General features: G+C 36.9%; 1 protein-coding gene across 2 annotated transcripts in view; it reads left to right on the forward strand.

The window, feature by feature from the left end:
* STXBP4 (syntaxin binding protein 4) overlaps positions 1-21,395 on the forward strand; it is a 150,597-nt gene that overhangs the window by 52,869 nt on the left and 76,333 nt on the right. For both annotated transcript variants that reach the window (XM_058675272.1, XM_058675271.1), the window contains exons 11-12: positions 873-962; positions 4,112-4,177. In XM_058675272.1, the coding sequence (XP_058531255.1) occupies positions 873-962; positions 4,112-4,177 (156 nt within the window). The remainder of the gene's footprint in view (positions 1-872; positions 963-4,111; positions 4,178-21,395) is intronic.

Raw genomic sequence — 21,395 nt, forward strand, 5'->3', positions numbered from 1 at the left:
ACTTCCCATGGAGAACTTAGACTTGAATTGTATATTTGGTTAGATTACCATTGATTTTTTTGGTTTTTAACTTTTTAATCAAATGTCAAAGAGATCAAATAAGATATAAGAGAAGTTGTCATCTGTGCTATTTTTATTGCTGTTCATTTTTACATGAATTTTTTTCATTTTTTATTATATTTTTAACAATCTTTACATAGTTAACTAGGGTAAAAAGGTTCAAGGGTTACAGGAAAGTGGGTAAGACTATTATTTCCATATTATTTCCATCATGTATCTGAGGTGAAGCGGGATATTGAGGGAGAAGCCCCACCCAGTTTCCTACCCACCCCAGTGTTTTTACATGAATTATTTACACTAACTGTAATTCACAGTTTTTGTGTAGGAATCTTTTTAAGCTACTTAGCTGTTGTATTATATTTCATTTAGTTAAGATGAGATTCATAGTTGCAAAGTATCTCATTGACATCATATAAACAGTTTTGATTTTGTTAGCTTTGGGCGTGATGCTCTTGGAATATGTTTAGCAAATAATTTGTAGGTTTAATTTTTTAAGTTTTTTTTTACATTATGAAGTCTTGGGATGTGAACTTTTAAGGAAAATTGTATTGTGAAAAATCATGAAGGTAACAAGATAATGTGTGTACCTTATTATGATCTCAATTCAGTCATTAAATACCAACAATGTAAGGTGAAGTTTAAATGAATCCAATAGCTCCAGATTAATTTCATATTTTATTTAACTTTAAAGTAAGAAACTGCATCTGGTTATTAGAATGCAAACACTGAACGCTGATTCATAGGACTCTAGTGTTGGTTCTCATAATTAACATCTAATGCAAAGCTTTTCTCTTGTATTTCAATGTTGACAGCTTCTTCCCTGTGATTCTGCAGAAGCAGATGAAATGGAAAAGCTTCAGCGTGAAAAAAACGACACCTTTGAAGAAATGAAGACACTCAAGGTAACCACTTCTTTTTACACCCATATATTGAATAAAAAAAAGAAAAGAATTCTGGATTGAATTTAAGGAACATCTTGGTTTGCTCATGTCCTTTGTAATTAAGGAAGTATGATTTAAAGAAATAAGAAATGCATGTATACCAAACATATCAAAAAAGTTTGATTTTTCATATTCAATCTTATTACTTTTGTTTGAATACTATGTTTAAATAATAACCTTTACAGAAAGCTGTTATGTCTTTCAGATCTTCAAAGAAGGCTACATAACTACTTTATCATTATTTTACTCTGAGGATGTACGCTTTTGTGTCTTAACACAAAAGTGAAATTTTACTGTCTGTGATTTACTTTATGTTAGTTACATTTTACAATAATAAGGAAGAAACCTTTATTTCTACCTTAGTTAATTGCTGGACCCTCTAAAGGACCCACTACAGAAAGTTTCTGTTCCCAGCCAGCTGTATTTTTAAAATGTGAATATATTTGTGTGAGCCAGGAGTGTATGGGAAGTATCTACACCTTCCTCTCAGTTTTGCTGTGACTCTAAAACTTTTTTTTTTAAAAAAGAAGCCTCTACAAAAAAATAAATATAAAATTTTACATGAATTGTTTTTTACACCCACTTTTTTTTACAACTTTTTTTTTGTCAGTTAGATAACATATCTTGGATAACTTTTTGGGTAAATATCTATAGATCTTCCATGTTCTTTTTTTTTTTTAATTTATTTATTTTTATTACAAAGTCAGATATACAGAGAGGAAGAGAGACAGAGAGAAAGATCTTCCGTCCAATGATTTACTCCCCAAGTGAGCCGCAACAGCCGGTGCTGCGCTGATCCGAAGCTGGGAACCAGGAACTCTTCTGGGTCTCCCGCACGGGTGCAGGGTCCCAAAGCTCTGGGCCGTCCTCAACTGCTTTCCCAGGTCTCAGGCAGGGAGCTGGATGGGAAGTGGAGCTGCAGGGATTAGGACCGGCGCCCATATGGGATTCCAGGACGTTCAAGGCGAGGACTTTAGCTGCTAGGCCACGCCGCCAGGCCCAATATCTTCCATGTTCTTAATGACACTCCCCAAATAACCTCAGCTCCTAATGCTGGCCTAGCCCAAAGCCGGGAACCAGGAGCTCGTTCCCAGTCTTCCACGTGGCTGGTAGGTGCCCAAACTTGGGCTGTCATCTGTTACTTTCCCAGATCATTAGCAGAATGCTTAATCAGAGTAGAACAGCTAGAACTGGAAGCCATCAGTCCCAGAGTGTTCTACATTTCACAGTTTTGTAGGTTTGTCTTTGGGTAATTATACAAGTATATATACAGAATAAGTCACTAAAACTATAGTTCCCTTATTAATGGATATGAATATATAAACTTTCTTATAGATTACTACATTCCTTGAAAAAACTACTCACCCTCTTTCCAAATGCTTAGCAACATTTCACTACTACAAGAATATTTTAAATATGTATTCATAGAATATTAAAGCTACTATCTCTCCATATTTTTGGAGACAATACTTAGAAGTCTAGATGGAAAATGTAAATTTAATTTAAAAATTAGCAATCATTAGGGGTCAACGCCGTGGCATAATAAGCTAAGATTCCTCCTGTGGCACCAGCATCCTATAAGAGCTCTGGTTTGTGTCCTGGCTGCTCCACTTCCAGTCCATCTACCTGCTTATGACCTGGGAAAGCAGCAAAAGATGGCTCAAGTCCATGGGGCCCCCATCCACGTGGTAGACCCCAAACAGCTTCTGGCTGCAACTTTTAATCTGCCCAGCTCGGGCCATTTTGGCACATAGGAAGTGAGCAGAGGATGGAAGATCTTTCTGTCTCTCCTTTACTCTGTATTTCTGCCTTTCCAATCAAAATAATTAAATCCTTTTTTAAAAACCAGCAATCATTTCTTCATACTGTCTTGAAAAAGTTAGTCAGTGTTTAAGACCTCTATGTGATAGCATTTTTATGTGCATTATTTCTGTGTAAACCATTCAATCTTTCCATTTTTCAGAGTTTTTAAAGACTTTTAGATATTTTTAATTTAAACTTTATTATTGAGTTTAATGATATATTTCAATTTTATTTCAATGTAATTCTTAATTATTAGAATTTTAAGTTAAACGTTTATGTGTAATACTCATGTAACATTAGACTAAGGCTTCCCTGAGGAGTCATTCAATAAATCCAGTTTCACCTTTAAAGCTAATAAAATGTAGCTGAAAATATCTTTAAAAGCCTGAAATTTCAGATAAAACAAATTCTAAATTTTTTAATTACCTTTATTACAAAACCTACTTATTAACTGAGAATCATTTAAAGAAGTTTACAAATTGGTATACAGAATATTGAGTATTTTATTTGTGGTAGCATTTATATTTTTCTGCATGTATTTTACACATACAAACAAATGATGTTATTAAATAAAGGTTATATAGATTATCTCTCTGACTTTTCATTGTACAATGGCATCACTGTTCTTCATGTCTGATTTAAGGTTCAAGTCAAAATGAAACCAAGAAAATTTTGTGCCAGTGAATACTTTTAATTTTACAAGAGTGAAATTTTAAGGCACTGTATTTATTTTACAAAAAGCCTTTCTTCAGAATTCGCATTGCTTCTGCTTTTCAAATATGAATGAAAATAGATATTTTTTCCATTTCCAGATGCAAGAAAGTAGGGCAGATAGAATGAAGGTGACTTGCCAGAACATAAAAGCACGGGAACCAGCAGTCTCTTGGCTCCTTGTCGGTGGCATTTTCATTAGCTTGCTGTAATACATTCATCCTCATATACTTTGATTTCACCTCTTAGACAAGATTGAACTGGAATAGCCAGAAAGATTATTGCCTGCTACAATAAACATTGCAATATTACTATGAACTTTTGCTTCTCAACTTAAGGTTCAAGCGATTCCTTTGCTCCAGTTTGTAGTGAAATGGCTCTTAAGTTTCTCTTACTCTCTCTTACTTAACCAATAAAATCTGCTAACATTCATCTGCCTTGGTATTATCTTATATCGTAGTTACACTGCTCTTTTTATGGATAATCTTCTTTTGAAATTACAGTTATTTGTTTTTTGGGGGGGAAATATATAAGCTTTGAAACAAAGTATAAGACAATCATACTTATGGATGACTTCATAACGTTTTTACATATAGGAAAAATTATTTGAATCAGAGAGGCAAAGGAAGCAATTGGCAGAAGAGCTCCAGAATGTGAAACAAGTAAGTGCGTGTTTGTGTGTGTGCAGAAGCATATGAAATATAGGACTTACTAGTGCAAATACAGTATAAGATAGTACTGATCTTAAAGCAATCACTTTTGCAAACTGTACTTGTGCTGAAATCCTGTTATTTCTTAAAGGAATGTTAAAACCCACATTTGAAGTAGCCTTCAAAATCTGATATTCACATTCCCAGTTGTCTTTATTGGGTTACCATTATTCTTTATTCTTTTATTTTTGCTCTGTGCTTTCTCCTTTTCTTCCTTTTTCCTTTTCTTATATTACTCATACCTCATTTTATTATGGAAAACATACGATACAGCATCTTTTACATTTAGTTGGTAAAAATTAAGATTTTGGAATTAGTTTAAAATAAAACAAATATACAACAACAACAAAAAGGGAAAGAGTGAAGACACACTGTTAGACATCCGTGTCCATTACCTGATTCTTGCTCCCCCTCATCGTGTCCCTGAAGCAAATAGCACTTTGCATGTCACCTGCCACTAAAACTTGGATTTAGCAAACAGCAGAGTCCAAGACTAAAAAGACTGATACAGAGTAGGGAGAAACAGCAGGACTAGATAAAATACAAGGTCACCTCAGAAATACCAAGTGCAGCAATAAATCCCGAAATACAGGGTGTATGTTGGGACTTGGTCCTTCTCAGCCCTGGCTGAAAGAAGGACCCGACAGTGTGTACAAACCAAAGTGGCCTCCTTGGAGAATCACTGCTCCTGGAGGGAGAAATCAGATCAGTGAATGGATGGATTCCCCTCGGACCTAGGTTGTAAAGGGAGAGAAGAAAGTAAGAGAGGAAAGGTAAGGATCTTGTGGAAAGAAGAGAAGAAATAAGATACTCCATCCCATGACCCTCAACAAATTATCCATGAAAGAACTGCACAGAAGAGGGTGCTCTTAAACTAAGTCTGTGAAATAAAAAAAAAGAATAGAGAAAAATTCATCATGTCATCACAAAAACAACTGTAACATTAAATCAGAAGAATTAAAGCTTTTCTCCTGCTGAAAACTCTTCAAAAGCAACTGAATCATGAATCTGAAGAAACACTCTAAACTCAATAAAATAGTCTCAGGCATTTTGGGCTAAGAAAGACCTCACATCTAACATCACACGTACGGTATCCTGCCCAAATTGAATCTAATCATGAGGAAACAGCAGACATGAGGGAAAGGTTTTTCAAGTGTATGTGTGATGGGGGTTGTATTCTTCAGAAACATCCATGCCATTTTGTAGAAAAGATGATAGAATGTTGTACATCCAAAGCAGTTGGTGAGACATGAAAACCAAATGTAATACCTGGCTATAGATTGGATTCTGTACTGGAAGGAGAAAGGTGCAGTAAAGGACATGATTGGGTGAATTGACAGAACTGGGAGAGAGTAGATTAAATTATTGGGTCAGTGGTAAACTTTTGACCGTACTGTGGTATATTTAGGAGAAATTTTAGGAAGCAATGAAAATTTCAGGATACAGGACTATCAGCATCATCTATCCTCTAATGTGTGAGTAATTTATGTGTGTTCTCCATATGTGTGCATGTTATGTACATATATGTGTGTTATGTGTAGAAGTATATGTAATACATAAATGTAGTATGCATGTGAGATAAATCAAAAGCATATATCTTAGCATTTGAAATTATTTCCAAGTAGATTTTTCTAGTCTTCTATTTTTTGGCCAATTTTCTGATAGCTATTTTAATTAATGTTTTTATACATAAATTAAGTTCCTTTTAGAAATCAAAAAAATCTGTATATTCCAGATTTCTGTGGCCAGTTCTCTTTATTTAATGTTTGCTTACATGAACGCTTATAAATCTTCCTTTGTTGAGGTTTATGTATAGAATAAACTGAAAAATAAGATTCTCCAAGATTTAGTAATAATTTTCTTTTGTTCACAGTATTTGAAACAAAAAAGCTGTAGAATGTCAACCATGTTTAATATAATGATTACATTAAATGCTAAAGTAAGATGTGAATCTAAAGAAAAATAGTATTTTATCTTTGTACTAGCAATTTCTTCTTTTCTGGATAAGGACCTTCTGTGTTTTTCTAAAAGGATTAGTTCTTGTTTATTCAAAAACAGATCTGCACAAGGAAATAAGACTTAGACTAATGTCCATGAAATTTTAGTAGGATTCAAGACCAACAGTACGGGGCAGCAGGTTAAGTGGCCCTTTGCTACACTAGCATCCTCATCAGAGATTCAGTTCCATGCTGCTCTGCGTGGGATCCAGCACCCTTCTGCTACTCTTGGAATAGCCACAGGCGATGATGACAAGAAAGTACTCAAGTTCCTGTCACCAACATGAGAAGCTGAGAGAAGTTCAGAGTCCCTGCCTGTAATCTAGCCCAGATACAAAGCTATTGAATACATGTGGGGATTGAACCAGTAGATGGAAGACCTTTTTATCTGTCCTTCCACTCTGCCTTTTATCCAAATAAAGAAATATTTTAAAAAGAGTAAGTACCTGGCACGGCATCCTATATGGTTAGTGGTTTCAGTCCCAGCTGCTCCACTTTTTTTTTTTTAAGATTTCTGTATTTATTTTTATTGGAAAGGCGTATGTACAGAGAAAAGTAGATACACAAAGAAAGATCATCCATCTACTGGGTTCATTCCCCAAGTGGCTGCAACAGCCGTAGCTGAACTAATTTGAAGCTTTGGGTGTCCCACATGGGTGCAGGGTCCCAAAGCTCTGGGCCGTCCTCGACTGCTTTCCCAGGCCACAAGCAGGGAGCTGGATGGGAAGTGGCCAGCTGCTCCACCTCTTTGCTTATGGCCAAAGTTGCAGCAGATAATGACTCAATTCCTTAGGCCCCCTGTTATGATGAATGGAAATCCAGCAGGAGCTCCTGGTCCCTGGCTTCAAACCAGCCTGGCTTCAGCCATTGAAGCCATTTGGAAGTAAGCCAGCTGATGAAAGGTCGATCTCTCTGTACCATCTCTCTCTTCATTCTAACCGTGCTTTCAAATAAATAAACATTTTAGGTATTAGATTCAATAGCATATAAAAGGATAAAGATAAAAAGAGTTTATATTTATACGTATTTATAAAAGGAGAGAGTGAGAATCTTTTTTTAGAATGAATGTTAATTAATATAGTTATTTGTAAGAAAGTTATGGGTTTAACCCTTTCTGTTAAATGATTAACTTTCATTGTGTATTTTTTTAAAGATTTATTTATTTTTATTGGAAAGTCAGATATATATAGAGAGAAGAGGAAAAACAGAGAGGAAGATCTTCCATCTGATGTTTCACTGCCCAAGTGACTGCAACAGCCGAAGCTGAGCCAATCTGAAGCCAGGAGCCAGGACCTCTTCCAGGTCTCTCCCACAGGGGTGCAGGGTCCCAAGGCTTTGAGCCGTCCTCGACTGCTTTCCCAGACCACAAGCAGGGAGCTAGGCCGTCAGGATTAGAACTGATGCATGTATGGGATCCTGGTGCCTTGAAGGCAAGGAGTTTATTTACTAGGCCACCGTGCTGCGCCCACGGGCTTAACCTTTATGGCAGGCAAGCAGAAGCTTAACCTATCATGCCATGGTGCTGATCCCATGGAGAGAGACTCGTAACACAATGAATATTGAGTTGTCACACGAATCAGTATAGTAGATGATGGGTTATCTGGTGAAAGCCACCTAGGTTTATATCCAGACCAGTGTGCCAGTGTGCCTCTTGCTAGCTTTTTGCCTTTAGCAAGCTGTTTCACTTCTGTAAGCTTCTGCTTCCTGATCCTTAGAATGCATTGATAGCAAGATGCTTCCCAAGAATATGAGAACTATTAAGTGAGATATCACACATAAAACAAGCATGTTGAACAAATATAAACTATTGTGGTAGAAACAATAGTTAGCCCTTGACCCTTTGTGCCCAAATCTACTATGTAAAGATCATCAGAACAAAATAAAATTTAAAAAACAATGTGGTTATTATTTTAAATAAGAGGAAAAAGAGCAAGAGGTAGAATTATTTGTTTTAATCTTTATAAGGGATGTTTAATTCCAGTGGAGGGAATAAAGGGAACTTTCCATAGATAAAGTAAAATGGCATATGGGCTTGGCCATGCGAGAGGTTCCCAGGTAGAAGACACAGCAGGAAAATTATGATATATAAAAGGGGGATACTGAGAGCAAAGATTGACCCTCCTATTTATTCTGTCTTTACACTTGTTCTTAATATTGTGTGTCTTCATCTCTAAAAAGTGGTAATATCTGGGTCGGTTGCAGTAATTTAGCAACTAAAGTCCTCACCCTGCATGCACCAGGATCCCCTATGGGCACTGGTTCATGTCCCTGAGGCCCCGCTTCCCATCTAGCTTGTGGCCTGGGAGAGGCTCTTGTCTTCTGGCTTTGGATCTGTTTGGCTTCAGTCATTACAGCTAGTTGGGGAGTGAACCAGCAGATGGAAGATCATCTTCTCTGTCTCTCCTCCTCTCTGTATATCTGACTTTACAATAAAAATGAATAAATCTTTTAAAAAAGATATCATTGTTGAACTATAATTTCTGCATCAAACATGTACATTATTTGAGTACTAAATGTAAGCTAATGACTAGTGTCATTGAATTAATCAGCTTCAATCATTTCTATAGACCAATTTGTATAGACCTTGCTCATCTGCACATTTGGTGCAGACAGCATGAGTTGTGAGGATACCTATATGAATCATAATTGGTAATTAAGCTGAAATACTCACTATTTTACTAGACTATCATTAATTGATTTCCTAATTACTTCAACGTTTGTCCAGAAAGGGCCCGGTGGCATGGCCTAGCAGCTAAAGTCCTCGCCTTGAACACCCTGGGATCCCATATGGGCGCCAGTTCTAATCCCGGCAGCTCCACTTCCCATCCAGCTCCCTGCTTGTGGCCTGGGAAAGCAGTTGAGGACGGCCCAGAGCTTTGGGACCCTGCACCCGTGTGGGAGACCTGGAAAGAAATTCCTGGTACCTGGCTTCAGATCGGCGCAGCACCGGCCGTTGCGGCTCACTTGGGGAGTAAATCATTGGACAGAAGATCTTCCTCTCTGTCTCCTCCTCTCTGTATATCTGACTTTGTAATAAAAATAAACAAATCTTTTAAAAAAAAATTGTCCAGAATGTAGGTAGAAACAAACCTGGAAATTTAAAATGAAGACCCAAATACTAATGCAGAATGAAATAAGCATGAAGCAACTAGTAATATCACAGAATTAAAGATAAGCTACAATTTCATGATAAATGCAATTGACATTTGCAAATGTGATTTTTGTGTAAGAAATTTTAAACATATGTAAAGATGTGAGACATATGAAGAGACATTTTGCTAATGAATAGTGAATTTGTTAAGACATTTCTTCCTAACAATCAAAAGGACAATGCAATTACTATAAAATCAGATGTAACAACATTTGTAACTGGCCAGCTAAAAAAATAGCTTCAATTGTTGCATCAAAGGGTAAACTGGAGGGAAACAGAGAGCATGTACAGACTACTGTGATTAGAACGCTGATCAAGGACTCTCCATCCTTCCTACTCAGAGCCTTCAACAATAGCAACAGTGCTAGCAACATTTGAAACTTAGTAGGAAGGTGGAATTTCAGGTCTGAGCCTGGACCTAAGGAGTCAACATCTGCTTTTGGTAAATCCTTAGGTTATTTATATGCACCTTAAAATCTTAGAATCTCTTGTCCAGATTTTTCACAATGGAGAATTTATCTGGGTAACAGTAATGGGAATACACTAAAGGAATTTATGTGGAAGATAGCATGAAGATAAATTCCACCAGATTTGTATTAATAATCCAAAAAGTACAATGATAGACAGAGTGTATGGTGAAAGCTCTGTAATTAATGACTAACAGGTTTTTTGATACAATTAACACAGGATAAGGAAGATTGAGGATATAGATGTTTTAATTCATACTATTTAAAATATACTTTTGTCAAAATTCATTTCAAATACATATATACACCTTTATATATCAGCTCACATAATTCTGAAACACTTTTCATTCAAAACCACATATGGTAAGAATGCCCACTGAAAATCAACTCTGGAACTGACCACTTTTGTAACACATTGACCATGCTTATGAGTTTCTTTTATGTATGTAGACTGATGCTATTCTGCTAGGGTAATTTTGTTGATGAAGACTTAATGAAAGGGCCCTGTGAATAGCTCAGTGGCTAAATCCTTGCCTTGCAAGCTCCAGGATCCGGTATGGAAGTGTCCTGGTTGCTCCACTTCCTTCCAGCTCTCTGCTTGTGGCCTGGGAAAGCAGTAAAAGATGGCTCAAAGCCTGCATTCACGTGGGAGACCTGGAAGAGTCTCCAGGCTCCTGGCTTCAGATTGGCTTGGCTCCATTCATTGCAGCCATTTTGGGGAGTGAACCGGCAGATGGAAGATCTTCTCTGTCTCTACTGTGTAACTCTACCTTTGCAATAAAAACAATTTAAAAGATGATAATCCTATTTTCCAAGGATGTGTTTCTTAATTCACAATCAAAGTCTAAATATCACAAACAGTACATGTAACTCTTAAATTAAACTTGTGAATATCAGGAACTTGAAGTATATGAAATTTGGCAGATTCTTCCATTGATTTATAACCCTTTGAGCCTGTTGGCATCAGTTCATGTAAAACAAATGATTACAGCATATAAATCTTATACACACACAGTTAATTGTTAAAACACCTCCTAGATTGATTTTTCAATTTATTTTCCAGTGGTGGTTACAAGTTGCTTTGCAAGGAAGCAGAGAACATAAATTGATACTGTGTATTAAGTCAGGTAAAGAGAGGCAGAGAGAGAGGAGACACACACACTCACGCACACATGCACACAGGCACACAGAATCTTCCATCTTCTGCTTCACTCCCCATATGGCTTTGAGGCCCTCCAGGCTGAGCAAAGCCAGAATTTTAGAATTGCATCTGAATCTCTTGGCAATGACTTTTGTAAACTTAGAATTATTGTCAGACAGTGGCCTGATCCTAAAAAACAGAATGATCTTTTCTTTCAAAGGTTAATCAGCTATTTTGAATTATGCACACTGACTTACCATATTTCCTGTAGTGTGTTGAAAAATAGGACCAGGAGAAAGGAAGAAGTAATGAAAAGGAAAGATGAAACTATACATGGGTCCCTTCTCTCAAAGGATCAAATTGACTGTTTTCAGCATCAATAGCTACCAGAATATTTACCGTTCTATGAAGAATTGACTATACTGTGAAAATGAAGTGTTTTCTTTTTGAGAGTTTTTATACCTTACTGGATAATCTGACCTTCCTGTTTAAAGCCATTACCCAATTTCCCATAAAATTCTACTTGTCATTTTTTCTTCAAGTTCTAACAACGTTTAACAAGCATGAGCTGTTCTAGCAACTTCTTTTGATCGATTTTCTAAAACCAACTCTCACACTTAAAATTATTTTTAAAGTTTCTTTCAGCATAGTGTTATGACCTAAGGCAGCAATGAATTGGTGAACAATCCAATCCAAAACATTTAGCTTGTCTGAACCAGCCTTTGCCCTGAAGAAACATGGGAAATGATTCATGTGGCAACTTCTCTGTGTTCAGATAAGCCCATTTGTACTTGGCTTCACCTGGGTAAAAGGTTGGGGCAAATGCTTGAGCAGAACATCAAGTCCTGAGGCCGAAGTGTAAGGTCAGATCAGCACAAAGTTCTCTGTGGACAGCTGAGGCTAAGAGCAGCCAGTGCAGCTGGCATGCAGTCTGTCTTCCTTTATGGACACAGTAGCAAAGGAAGCTTCAAGAACAATTCAAATCCAAGGTGTTTAGAGAGAGTGACAACAAATTGTTGCTAAAGAAATGTTTATATTTTTAGACTGTTAGAAATTACATTCATTTGTGAATTTGTTTAAAAAGTCTAATTTTTAGAATTGATAAACTACCCTCTCCCTTTTTATTCTTTAGTGATCTGAAACCTCAATAGATTTGTAGTTTAGTACTAATATGTTCTCTGAGACATGTCTAGACAGAAAAACAAGACTAATATGTATATGTGATATATCAGTCTTTGGGGTTCTAGAGCACGCTGTAGTAATATTATTTGTTACCATTTTAGACAATTGCATGTGGTCTCAATGTCAACTTTATTTTCCGTTAAAAAAACCCTTTTACCAATATCCGTCAAACTACTTTATGATAACCACAGCCACTTCCTGTCACCTCTAGCCATAATGTCTGGAAATCACTCATCTATTCTCCATAGTTATGTCATTTCAGGTATGTGTTACACATGGAGTCATATAGTATATTACTTTTTTGATACTGATATTTTCTTTTTTAACATTTATTTATTTTAAAGGCTGAGTTAGAGAGAGAAAGGAAGGGAGGGAAGTAGGGAGGGTGTGAGAGGGAGAGACGGAGAGAGGGAGAGAGAGAAACCACTGTGCCCCGGTATACCTCCTAAATGAGAAACTTCTATCTCCTGATTCACTCCTCAGATGGCCACAGTACTGGAACTGGGTTAGGCAAAAGCCAGGAGCCAAGAACTGCATCCTGGTTGCTATGTAGATAACAGGGCCCAAGTGCTTGAGCCACCTTCTGCTACTTTCCTAGCTGCATTAACAGGACGGTTTCGAAATAGAGTCATCAGGACTGCACCTGGTACTCTGACACAGACTTGGCATCCAGAGTGTCAGCTTAACTTGCTGTGCCCAATGCCAGCAGATAGTGGCTTTTATCATTCAGTGCTACTCCCTTGGGAATCCATCTGAATCATTTTGCATATCCTTAAGTTGTTGTTTTTGATTGATGAGTACATATGGATTGGTTAAATCTGAATAGGTTTAGTGGATTCTGTCTGTTATTTTCCTGGTTGCCACATTTAATAGTAATAATATAACCATTGAGGAAGACCACTGGAGAGCAAAGGATGACAATCTCCCTGTTGTCTTACATCTGTCTGTATGTGAATCTACAATTCTCTTACATGTTTTTGAAAAAAAATCTTTAAGAGACTATGAGGTTCTTAAAATTATGGCTATCTGATAGAAGAAACTCACTAAACAAACTTAGTTGGACTTAAGTATTAATACCCCTTTTGTGATGCGGAAAATGATTCCAGTGTTCTGCACCATTGTACTCTGCCCAAGAAACTGCCTAAGAGGAACTCAGTTTCCTTGAAAGAGGAGAACCATGAGGAAATAGCTTTTGGACAGCTATGTTGGCGTTCTTGTTTACAAAGGCATTGCTTTTACCTAATGATTCACTCAATGTGAATGCAGCATTGTGAGCAAGCATTGGCAAACAAAAGTTATCTATGTCAAAATTCCCATTTCCAAAGAGTTGTTTGTTTTTGTAATATAGAAAAAAAAATCTTACCCTCTACAGGAGTCTGAAAGAATTTTTTTTTCTAAAACAAAACTTTTGTTTTGTACCCTGTTGATACTCTTGACCCATTTTAATTGTTGGATTAATTACGATCACATAATTTGCAATTTGCAGTGTTGGAGGAATTTGGAAGAGGGAAAATCTCATTGTTCATGAAGAATTGCTGTATTAACTGTACTAGGTCAAGATACTTCAAAGTGATGATGCCAGAGTGTCAGTTCCATACTGTGACTGTCATTGCTGCTTAGCACAGTCCTTCATCGTTTACTTCATGCATGTCTAAATGACTTATGATATATATGACTTGTGACAGAGACTTGGCAAGAGAATTCAAGCAGTACTTATTAAAAACTTTTTTTATAGAGGCACTTTGAAAGTCACATAACTAGTATGTAAGAAGCGCTCAATCTAATAATAAGAAAGAACAGACCAACTCCTTCACTTCATAGAGAGCATTTCCTGGTAGATGCCCTGTAGCTGTTGAGTCGTGAGAGGCATATTTACATAAAAAAGTAGGCCTTAGTCCTATCATTTTTGTTATCTAACTAAAAACTGATGTGCATTTATAAAACTCCTTAGTTGCTACAAGAACACCTTTTGGTGTATGCTTCAAACATCTCTGTAAATGCCAAACATTATATGTATGTATGTATGTATGTATGTATGTATATATATATATATATATATATATATATATATATATATATTGAAGATTTATTTACTTACTTTGAAAGTCAGAGTTAGACATAGAGAACGATCTTCCATTGTATACTTCTTAATGTTAATTGAATATATATGCATTGAACTGCCAAACTAGTAACTACCCAAGGAGGAAGTAATAAGGCAGTTAATACTGAAAAACTTTTATCTTTGCTGTCCACTATGTGAGAAACATATTCACCACTCTTGCTTTATTATATGACACTTAACATTGTATTAAATGATTTTTTTCAACCTTTTTAGAGTTAAAAACAGAATTCTCTAGTCATGTTTGATACCTCATGAATAAGTCACTGTCTGCAAATTTGGTACTTTAATTCATTATTTTCCTTGTTAGAGATCAAAGATTGACTATAATGGGACTGCCGTTGTGATAGAGCAGGTTGGATCACCACCTGTTACTGATCAAGCTCCCTACTTGATGCACCTGGGAAAGCTGGGGAAGCTGGCCTAGGTGTTTGGGCCCCTGCTACCCAATACTGGATGGAGTTTCTGCCTCCTGGCTTCTTGTTCCAGGCTATTGTGGCCACTTGGGGAATGAATGAGCAGATAGATTGCATTGCCCTCTCTCTCTTTTCCTCTTCCTCTGTCTATAACTCTGCTTTTCAAATGAACACTAACAATTTTTTTTGAAAAGCTAGTCTAAGACTATTAACTTCAAATTAGATTATGAACTCCATGGTAATGCTTCAGTGTTGAAGGCCTTTGGCCTCCTGTCTTACCTGTTGTTCTTTCTACTCTTGCATTTTTGTGTTTCCTCCTTTTTTTTCTTTCTCTATTTCCCATTTCAATTTAGAAGATGCTTTTAATAAAGTTATTAGCCAGAGGGTGAGTATTTCCCTTACATATAAATTACCTTTCTAATTTTTTAAAAAACAATTAAGTTATTGTTGCAGCAATATTTGTCGCTATAATTTCTCCTATTGTGTATCTTTCCTAGAAGTATTTAAGATATATTCTTACTTCATTCACTTACTTTCCAAAGTCTTCTCATTTTAACCCATCTAAGCAAGTGTTTTTTGTGTGTGTGTGAGTCCACATTTTGCACTTTTTCACTTTATTGTTCATTGTCAAAACTACTTACAATTAAAGAATTAATTTTTACATAATTCAGGGTCTATGTAGGTTTCTCTGGTCTGTTTGTGTATAATTTTAAACTTCTTGAGACAGAGTATGCATGCTGTCATCTGGTTCACTGGGATACAGACATCTTAACTTCTAGGCTAAACACCTGGTCCTGTCTGGTCTTTTAAATTGCTTTGTCAGTATGTTTTTATTCAGTGAATAACCAGTGTTGGCCAGTACCAACAATTATCGCTTTACATAGGCCTTCAGTACTTGACTCATGTCCCATCGTGTTTCTTTCTTCATGACTGTGAGATTTAGATATTTAGATCTTATGTCTAGTTTTAAATGTATAACTCTGAATTAAGTTTGTTCAATACAAAATATAAAGAAAATTTAATTCTAATTGACTTAGATTCCTAATGGTTAATTTCAAAGGAACACTTTTATTTTGAGATCAGGTCTTCCATGAAAACCCAAACTTCAGAAAAATTCTGTATGTTTATTGTGTCAGTCCAGATAACAGAAAATGATGACAGTAAGGCTAGATCTTCAGAAGCATTTTAGGGATGTGTCCATAACCTATAACCTTGGGTTCTTCAAAAGTCCTAAAGGGGACACGAGAGAGCTTTTTAGAAGAAAATATCTGAATTGGGGATGAGATATTGGTTTGGTTTCTGTACATGGAAGAACCTGTTTACCTGATTCTGTCATTTGCTCATAGGTGAGATGTGGCTCGTACTGATTGGATAGTTTAGAGTGCACGATGCTTAAACTGATTGGGTGTCTGTGTTCACGTCACTACAGTTGATTGGACAAATTGTATTGGGGGCTGATGTGAGCTTAGTTGATTGAATGATTCCTATCCTGTGGCATTGCTCTCTTAGTTGACTGGGTGATTGTTACTTAAAAACCACTGAACAAAGCTGGTCAGGGCTGCTTCCTCTTCCACTTATAGTGATATGGAACAGTCCGCCGACCAGTGAATAAAGACTCCCGAGCTTCCAAGAGCCAGCCTCCATCTCATTTATGGGATAGTTTTAGTCAGCTCACAATTATAGCTAAAAACATAGCCTTTGACCTGTATCATGTTTTGTTGAAGAGATGTCAAACTCCAGTTATGAAAGGAAGTTTCTAATGTTACAAGTTTTCTCTTTTAGCATACTTGTTACCAAAACTGAAGAATTAGGAAAATGATTTTTATGTGGTTTACTAAATTAGAAAGCATGTGTCCGGGATGAAATACCTTGTCAAAACAGGCTTTTAAAATAAATTACTTATTTGAAAGTTATAGGAGGAGAAAGAGAGAAAGATCCTCTATTGCTTCGTTTACTCCCAGTGACCTCAAAGGCCTGGGCTGGGTCAGTCAGAAACCTGAAGCCAGAAACTGAATCCAGGTCTCCCACATGGATGTCAGGGGCCCAGGTATTTGCACCTCAGCTTCTGCCCTCCCAGGAACGTTAGCAGGAAGCTGAAGCAGTAGAGCCAGGCCTACCTGGGCACTGGGACAGGAGCTGCTGGCATCACAGTTGGTAGCTTAAGCCCTGCTGCACACCACACGCCCCCACACAGGGTTTTAACTAGTTGATATTTATAATGTAAACAAGTTCGACTCGATAAAATTTATCACATTAGATATATTTGTGTATGTTCCTTGGATTAGAGACTTCAGTTTATTTTAAAAGATTGAAAATTCGTTGATTCTTTTTTTTTTTTTAATATCAGAGACAGAAATCAATTTTGTACCTTGTGGAGAATAAGGAAGTTATGGGTAAAGAAGTTACAGCTCTTGGGAGGGTTAATTAGAGCTAATTATAATTTGATGGGCCTGCTTTTTCTCTTGAAAACTTAAGGAAATCTTTTGTAAAGTGAGGACCTGTTCAATGCAAGACTCCTGTAGGGACAAGAATGCTGAAGCTTCTATGGTGCTTAACAAAGGGGGCTGGGGTGGTGGTGTGTGCTGCGACTAGAGCTAGACTGGGGGTGGGGCAAGGTGTGTCGTGAGCAAGGGCTGTCTGCTTATGCAGTAGGAGTCTCACAGTCAGCAGCCGCCTGTGGTCACCTCTATCCGATAGATGGAGATGAGATAGAAAGGGAGTTATCACATAGAAATGTCTGCCTGCATCAGCTGTTTATTGATGCAGCTAGATATAGACTTTCTTTTACAAAAGTCAGCTTTTCAAAATCATTTTTGTTGTTGTAGAAATTTGGAGTTTCTCTCAGTCATTTGAAATAAGCAAAAGAAATATATTTGGGGATATTTTCATCTCCTTTAGTGATGTGAATGAAAAATAAGGAATGGCTACAAGTTACATCATGAGTTAAGACATCACAGTGCTTCATAACTTGTTAAACAGGTAGAATTGTGAGATGGGTAGGTACCTGGAGAGGAAGTGAACGAAGAGAAACCAGAGAGCACTTATCAGAGGTGATAAAATGCCCCATGAATTCTCCCCTAAATGCATCCAAGCTTAAAGGATGAGTTGCAAATTCACTCATGAATATCTACAAAGTTGTTGAGATTATCCACTGAAATATATATTCTATGTATTCTAATAAATCAAATCTATGAATTAAAGGAATGACATATGCTATACTTTTAAACACACTTCTTTTTTACAGCCCTCTTCCTATGTAACCCTTCATCTTTTTCACAAGCTGTCAAGGGAGCAAGAAAGAATGGGTTTCCAATGAGTGGATGTAGGAAGCTGATAAGAGCGGTACTTTTTAGAGCTTGGAAGCATAAGTTACATTACACTAAAGCATATATCTCTTTGCAGCTCCTTTTTCTCCTGTCAGCCATTGACATTTTGAAAGATTTACTGGTTAGCTTAAAAAGTACAGAATTTATAAGTTTAGTGATATAGATGTTTGGCCTAATTACAAAAGAACAACTGCAGTTAATGCTTTTTCCTTCTACTTTAGGGAGCCATTACAGCTCATAACTAGAGAAGAAAGGGTTTTACATAGTTATTGCTATCATTAAAAAAGACATGTGCCAATTATATTTCCAGAAAACTTTTCTAAAGATAGGAGCTGCTGGCATTACTAATTAAGTGCCTTAGGAAAACCCTTAATATATTACATAGTCAGACCCTGTTTGCATAGGTGATTATTGCCTTTTTCTGTAGTAGTAAAGAGGAAAGGGGAAAAATTATAGAACTATAACAATCTCGTTAACCCTCCCGTAAGGGTTGTTTTGATCTTATAAAGTAGATGTTATTTATACACAGGTGAATAATTCGGTCTTAGAGAATTACAGAAGATGAAAGAAAAAAAAACAATGTGCTAATATTCTAACCAATGTATTTCCATTCAAAAGTTCATAGAAAAATTTAGATCTTAACTTTATGAGGAAAAGATTCTGTCTGTGGAGAATGACAGAATGCATTATGCCTTCTCTGAGTTAATTGTGTGTCCCCCATACAGTCAAAGAGCTAGTCCAAACCATGTAGATTCTACAAAAAAATTTTTATTCATTTGAATTATATTTAAAAAAAAAAAAAAGAATTTGGTCTGATCTTCCCTAAAGATTGACTGTGAAGTTATGAGGTGGAAAAGTGTCCTTTTGCAAAAGGTCACTGTGAGTTTTCTTAGCGTTTCCAAAAAAATTGGTCAGAAAGTTTACTTCATAATTCAAGGTTCCTTTCTAATACTGTTGTTCTTAATGCCTACTAACATATTGCACTTGTACTGATTTTTATGATTTAATATTAGACCTTATTGGGTTTGGTTTTTTTAAGTCATCTAGATTTCTAAACTGAATTAAACTCTCCTTAATGCTAAGTAAGTCAGCAAATTAACTACAACGTTCACCCTGATGGGATTTCAGGCTCATGGTGAGGTACAGGGAAGATTCTGGCTCAAGTGCTGCTTGCACAGGAGACTTTACATTTATTTATTAGAATGCAGCCCAGAAGGAAAAGAGAACATGGATTTATGTGATCCTGCATTGCTAAATACGGCACACTGCTGTTATCTTTTCTTTACCACTTCCTCCAAGAGTCATCATTTCATTGCACTCATCTTTTAAACAGCCCTTCATTGGGAATTGGGTTAGAACTTTGCTAAGGGGTCACATTCACCAGCCTGACAATTATACATTTACAAAAGAAATAGCTTGAATTTATTCAGCATCAAAACCTCTGCATCTTTTAACACCCAACTGCATTTCACGCTGTATTACCATCAGTGCACTACACTGGCTATATAAATTGCATCCAGATTCTTCATTTAATTAACTAGCATTCTTTGGACAAAAACAAAAGGTTTCTTTTTTTTTTTTTTTAGAGGAAGAAAAGCTGAATGAAGTGAATGTGAAAAAGACAAATCATTATTATTATTCTTTGCATCTGTGGGGAATTTGCTGCTGCTCCTCTAATGTGACAGTATACAGAGGGCACTTCAGGAAGTTCATGGAAATTGAGATTAAAACATAAGTTTTGTTTAATTTGCTTGAGAAGTGACAGAAAACGCATCTGAAATCCACTGGTTTGCCTGCCGAATACCTGCAAGAGCTGGGACTGTACCAGATCTGCAACCAGGACTGGGAGCTCAATCAGGACTTACTACATAGCAGCAGGGTCCTAACTGCCTGAGTCACCACACTTTAGCAGAAAGATGGAATAGAGAGCAGAGGTGGGACACAGTTTATGTTGATGCAAAAAATGCTGAAATCCAAGTATATTTTTTCATAGTATATTTTTCCTTAAGTTTTTTACCTCTCATAGAAAAACTCTGCTGCGGTTAAATTGGTCTAATTTCTCAAATGTGCCACATCCTCCCCAGCTCTCTGCTTTACATTGTTTTTTGTGCCTCATACTCCCTCCTTTTATCCATTTGTCTTAACAGTCATATCTGTTACCTTAGGGTGAGCCAGAAAGAAGGAGGGAAAGATACCTTTTATCCCTTTGTACTTTTAGCAGAAAGCATGACTATCTAGAGACAGTAACTGCTAAATAAATGTTACTGAGCTATTATTCTGTTAGCTCTACTTTCAGACTGTGTTTCAAATCTAAACGCTTGACACCATCCTCATCATTATCACTATCATCTAAGGCTTAATTAAATCCCCTGTTCCTTTGCTTGCCTCCCAGCTTCCAACTTTACCCATCCCTTACAATCTCTTTTCAACACATCAGTGCAAGTGCCTTATCACTGAGATCCTATTTCTTTTCTGCTCAAACTTGGGATCACTCGCTTGTTGCAGTCCAGGTGAAACCGAAGTCCTTACAGTAGTCCACAGAACCCTTAAGCTCTGCCCCCATCACAGTGACCCTGCCACTGCCATGCGGGCCTCTGTACTGCCCTCTAAACTCACAGTCCTATCTGAGGGTCTCTGTAGAAACAGTTCCCTCTGTGCCTGAGCCTGCTCCTCAGGTGGTCCTGGCTTCATTCTCCCTAGGAGTCTCAAATACAAATCTTCTCAATGAGATGTCTCCTGGTCACTCCTCATTTACCATCTTATCCCTTCCCCCCCAAATGGAGCATAAAGGCAGAGGGGCAAGAGAGACTATCAAACCAAGAATCTGATACATGATAAGTAATAGTTATTGTATGGCTGAATGAGAAACTGACCTTTAAGAGTATGTCCATATATCCCTAGCTGTCCCAGAACTTCAAATGTTTTTAGGCTCAAGCAAAAGCAAATGTCCCATAACCATTCTAAGAAAATTAAAATAGCCATGATTTAATATTAGCATGGCAATTGGAGCAGAAAGTTCCATTACACAGAGAGAGAGAGAGATTTCTACACACACACACACACACAAAAGAGAAATGGTGACCTGTCTGTTACATTGTATTTTAAAGTATTATCTTTCACCAAATACCAAGGCACATTTTGAGACAGCAAGTAGTTTTTGCACTCCTATCTCATGCTAAGGAGGAGAGTGGCTGGTTATGTGGGGCTGTGCTTTATATTGAGTTTGTCACTTAAGGGCAGAATAAGCTAATGAAGAGAAAATATTAATGCTGAAGTCAGGCAGACCAGGGTTCAAATTCTGGCACTACTGTATTTCCTTAAACTACGTGACTTCTCTGAACCTGTTTGCTAATGTCTGAAATCATTTGTAA

This window comes from Ochotona princeps, chromosome 17 (genome assembly GCF_030435755.1).
Source record: "Ochotona princeps isolate mOchPri1 chromosome 17, mOchPri1.hap1, whole genome shotgun sequence".
Lineage (NCBI taxonomy): Eukaryota > Metazoa > Chordata > Mammalia > Lagomorpha > Ochotonidae > Ochotona > Ochotona princeps.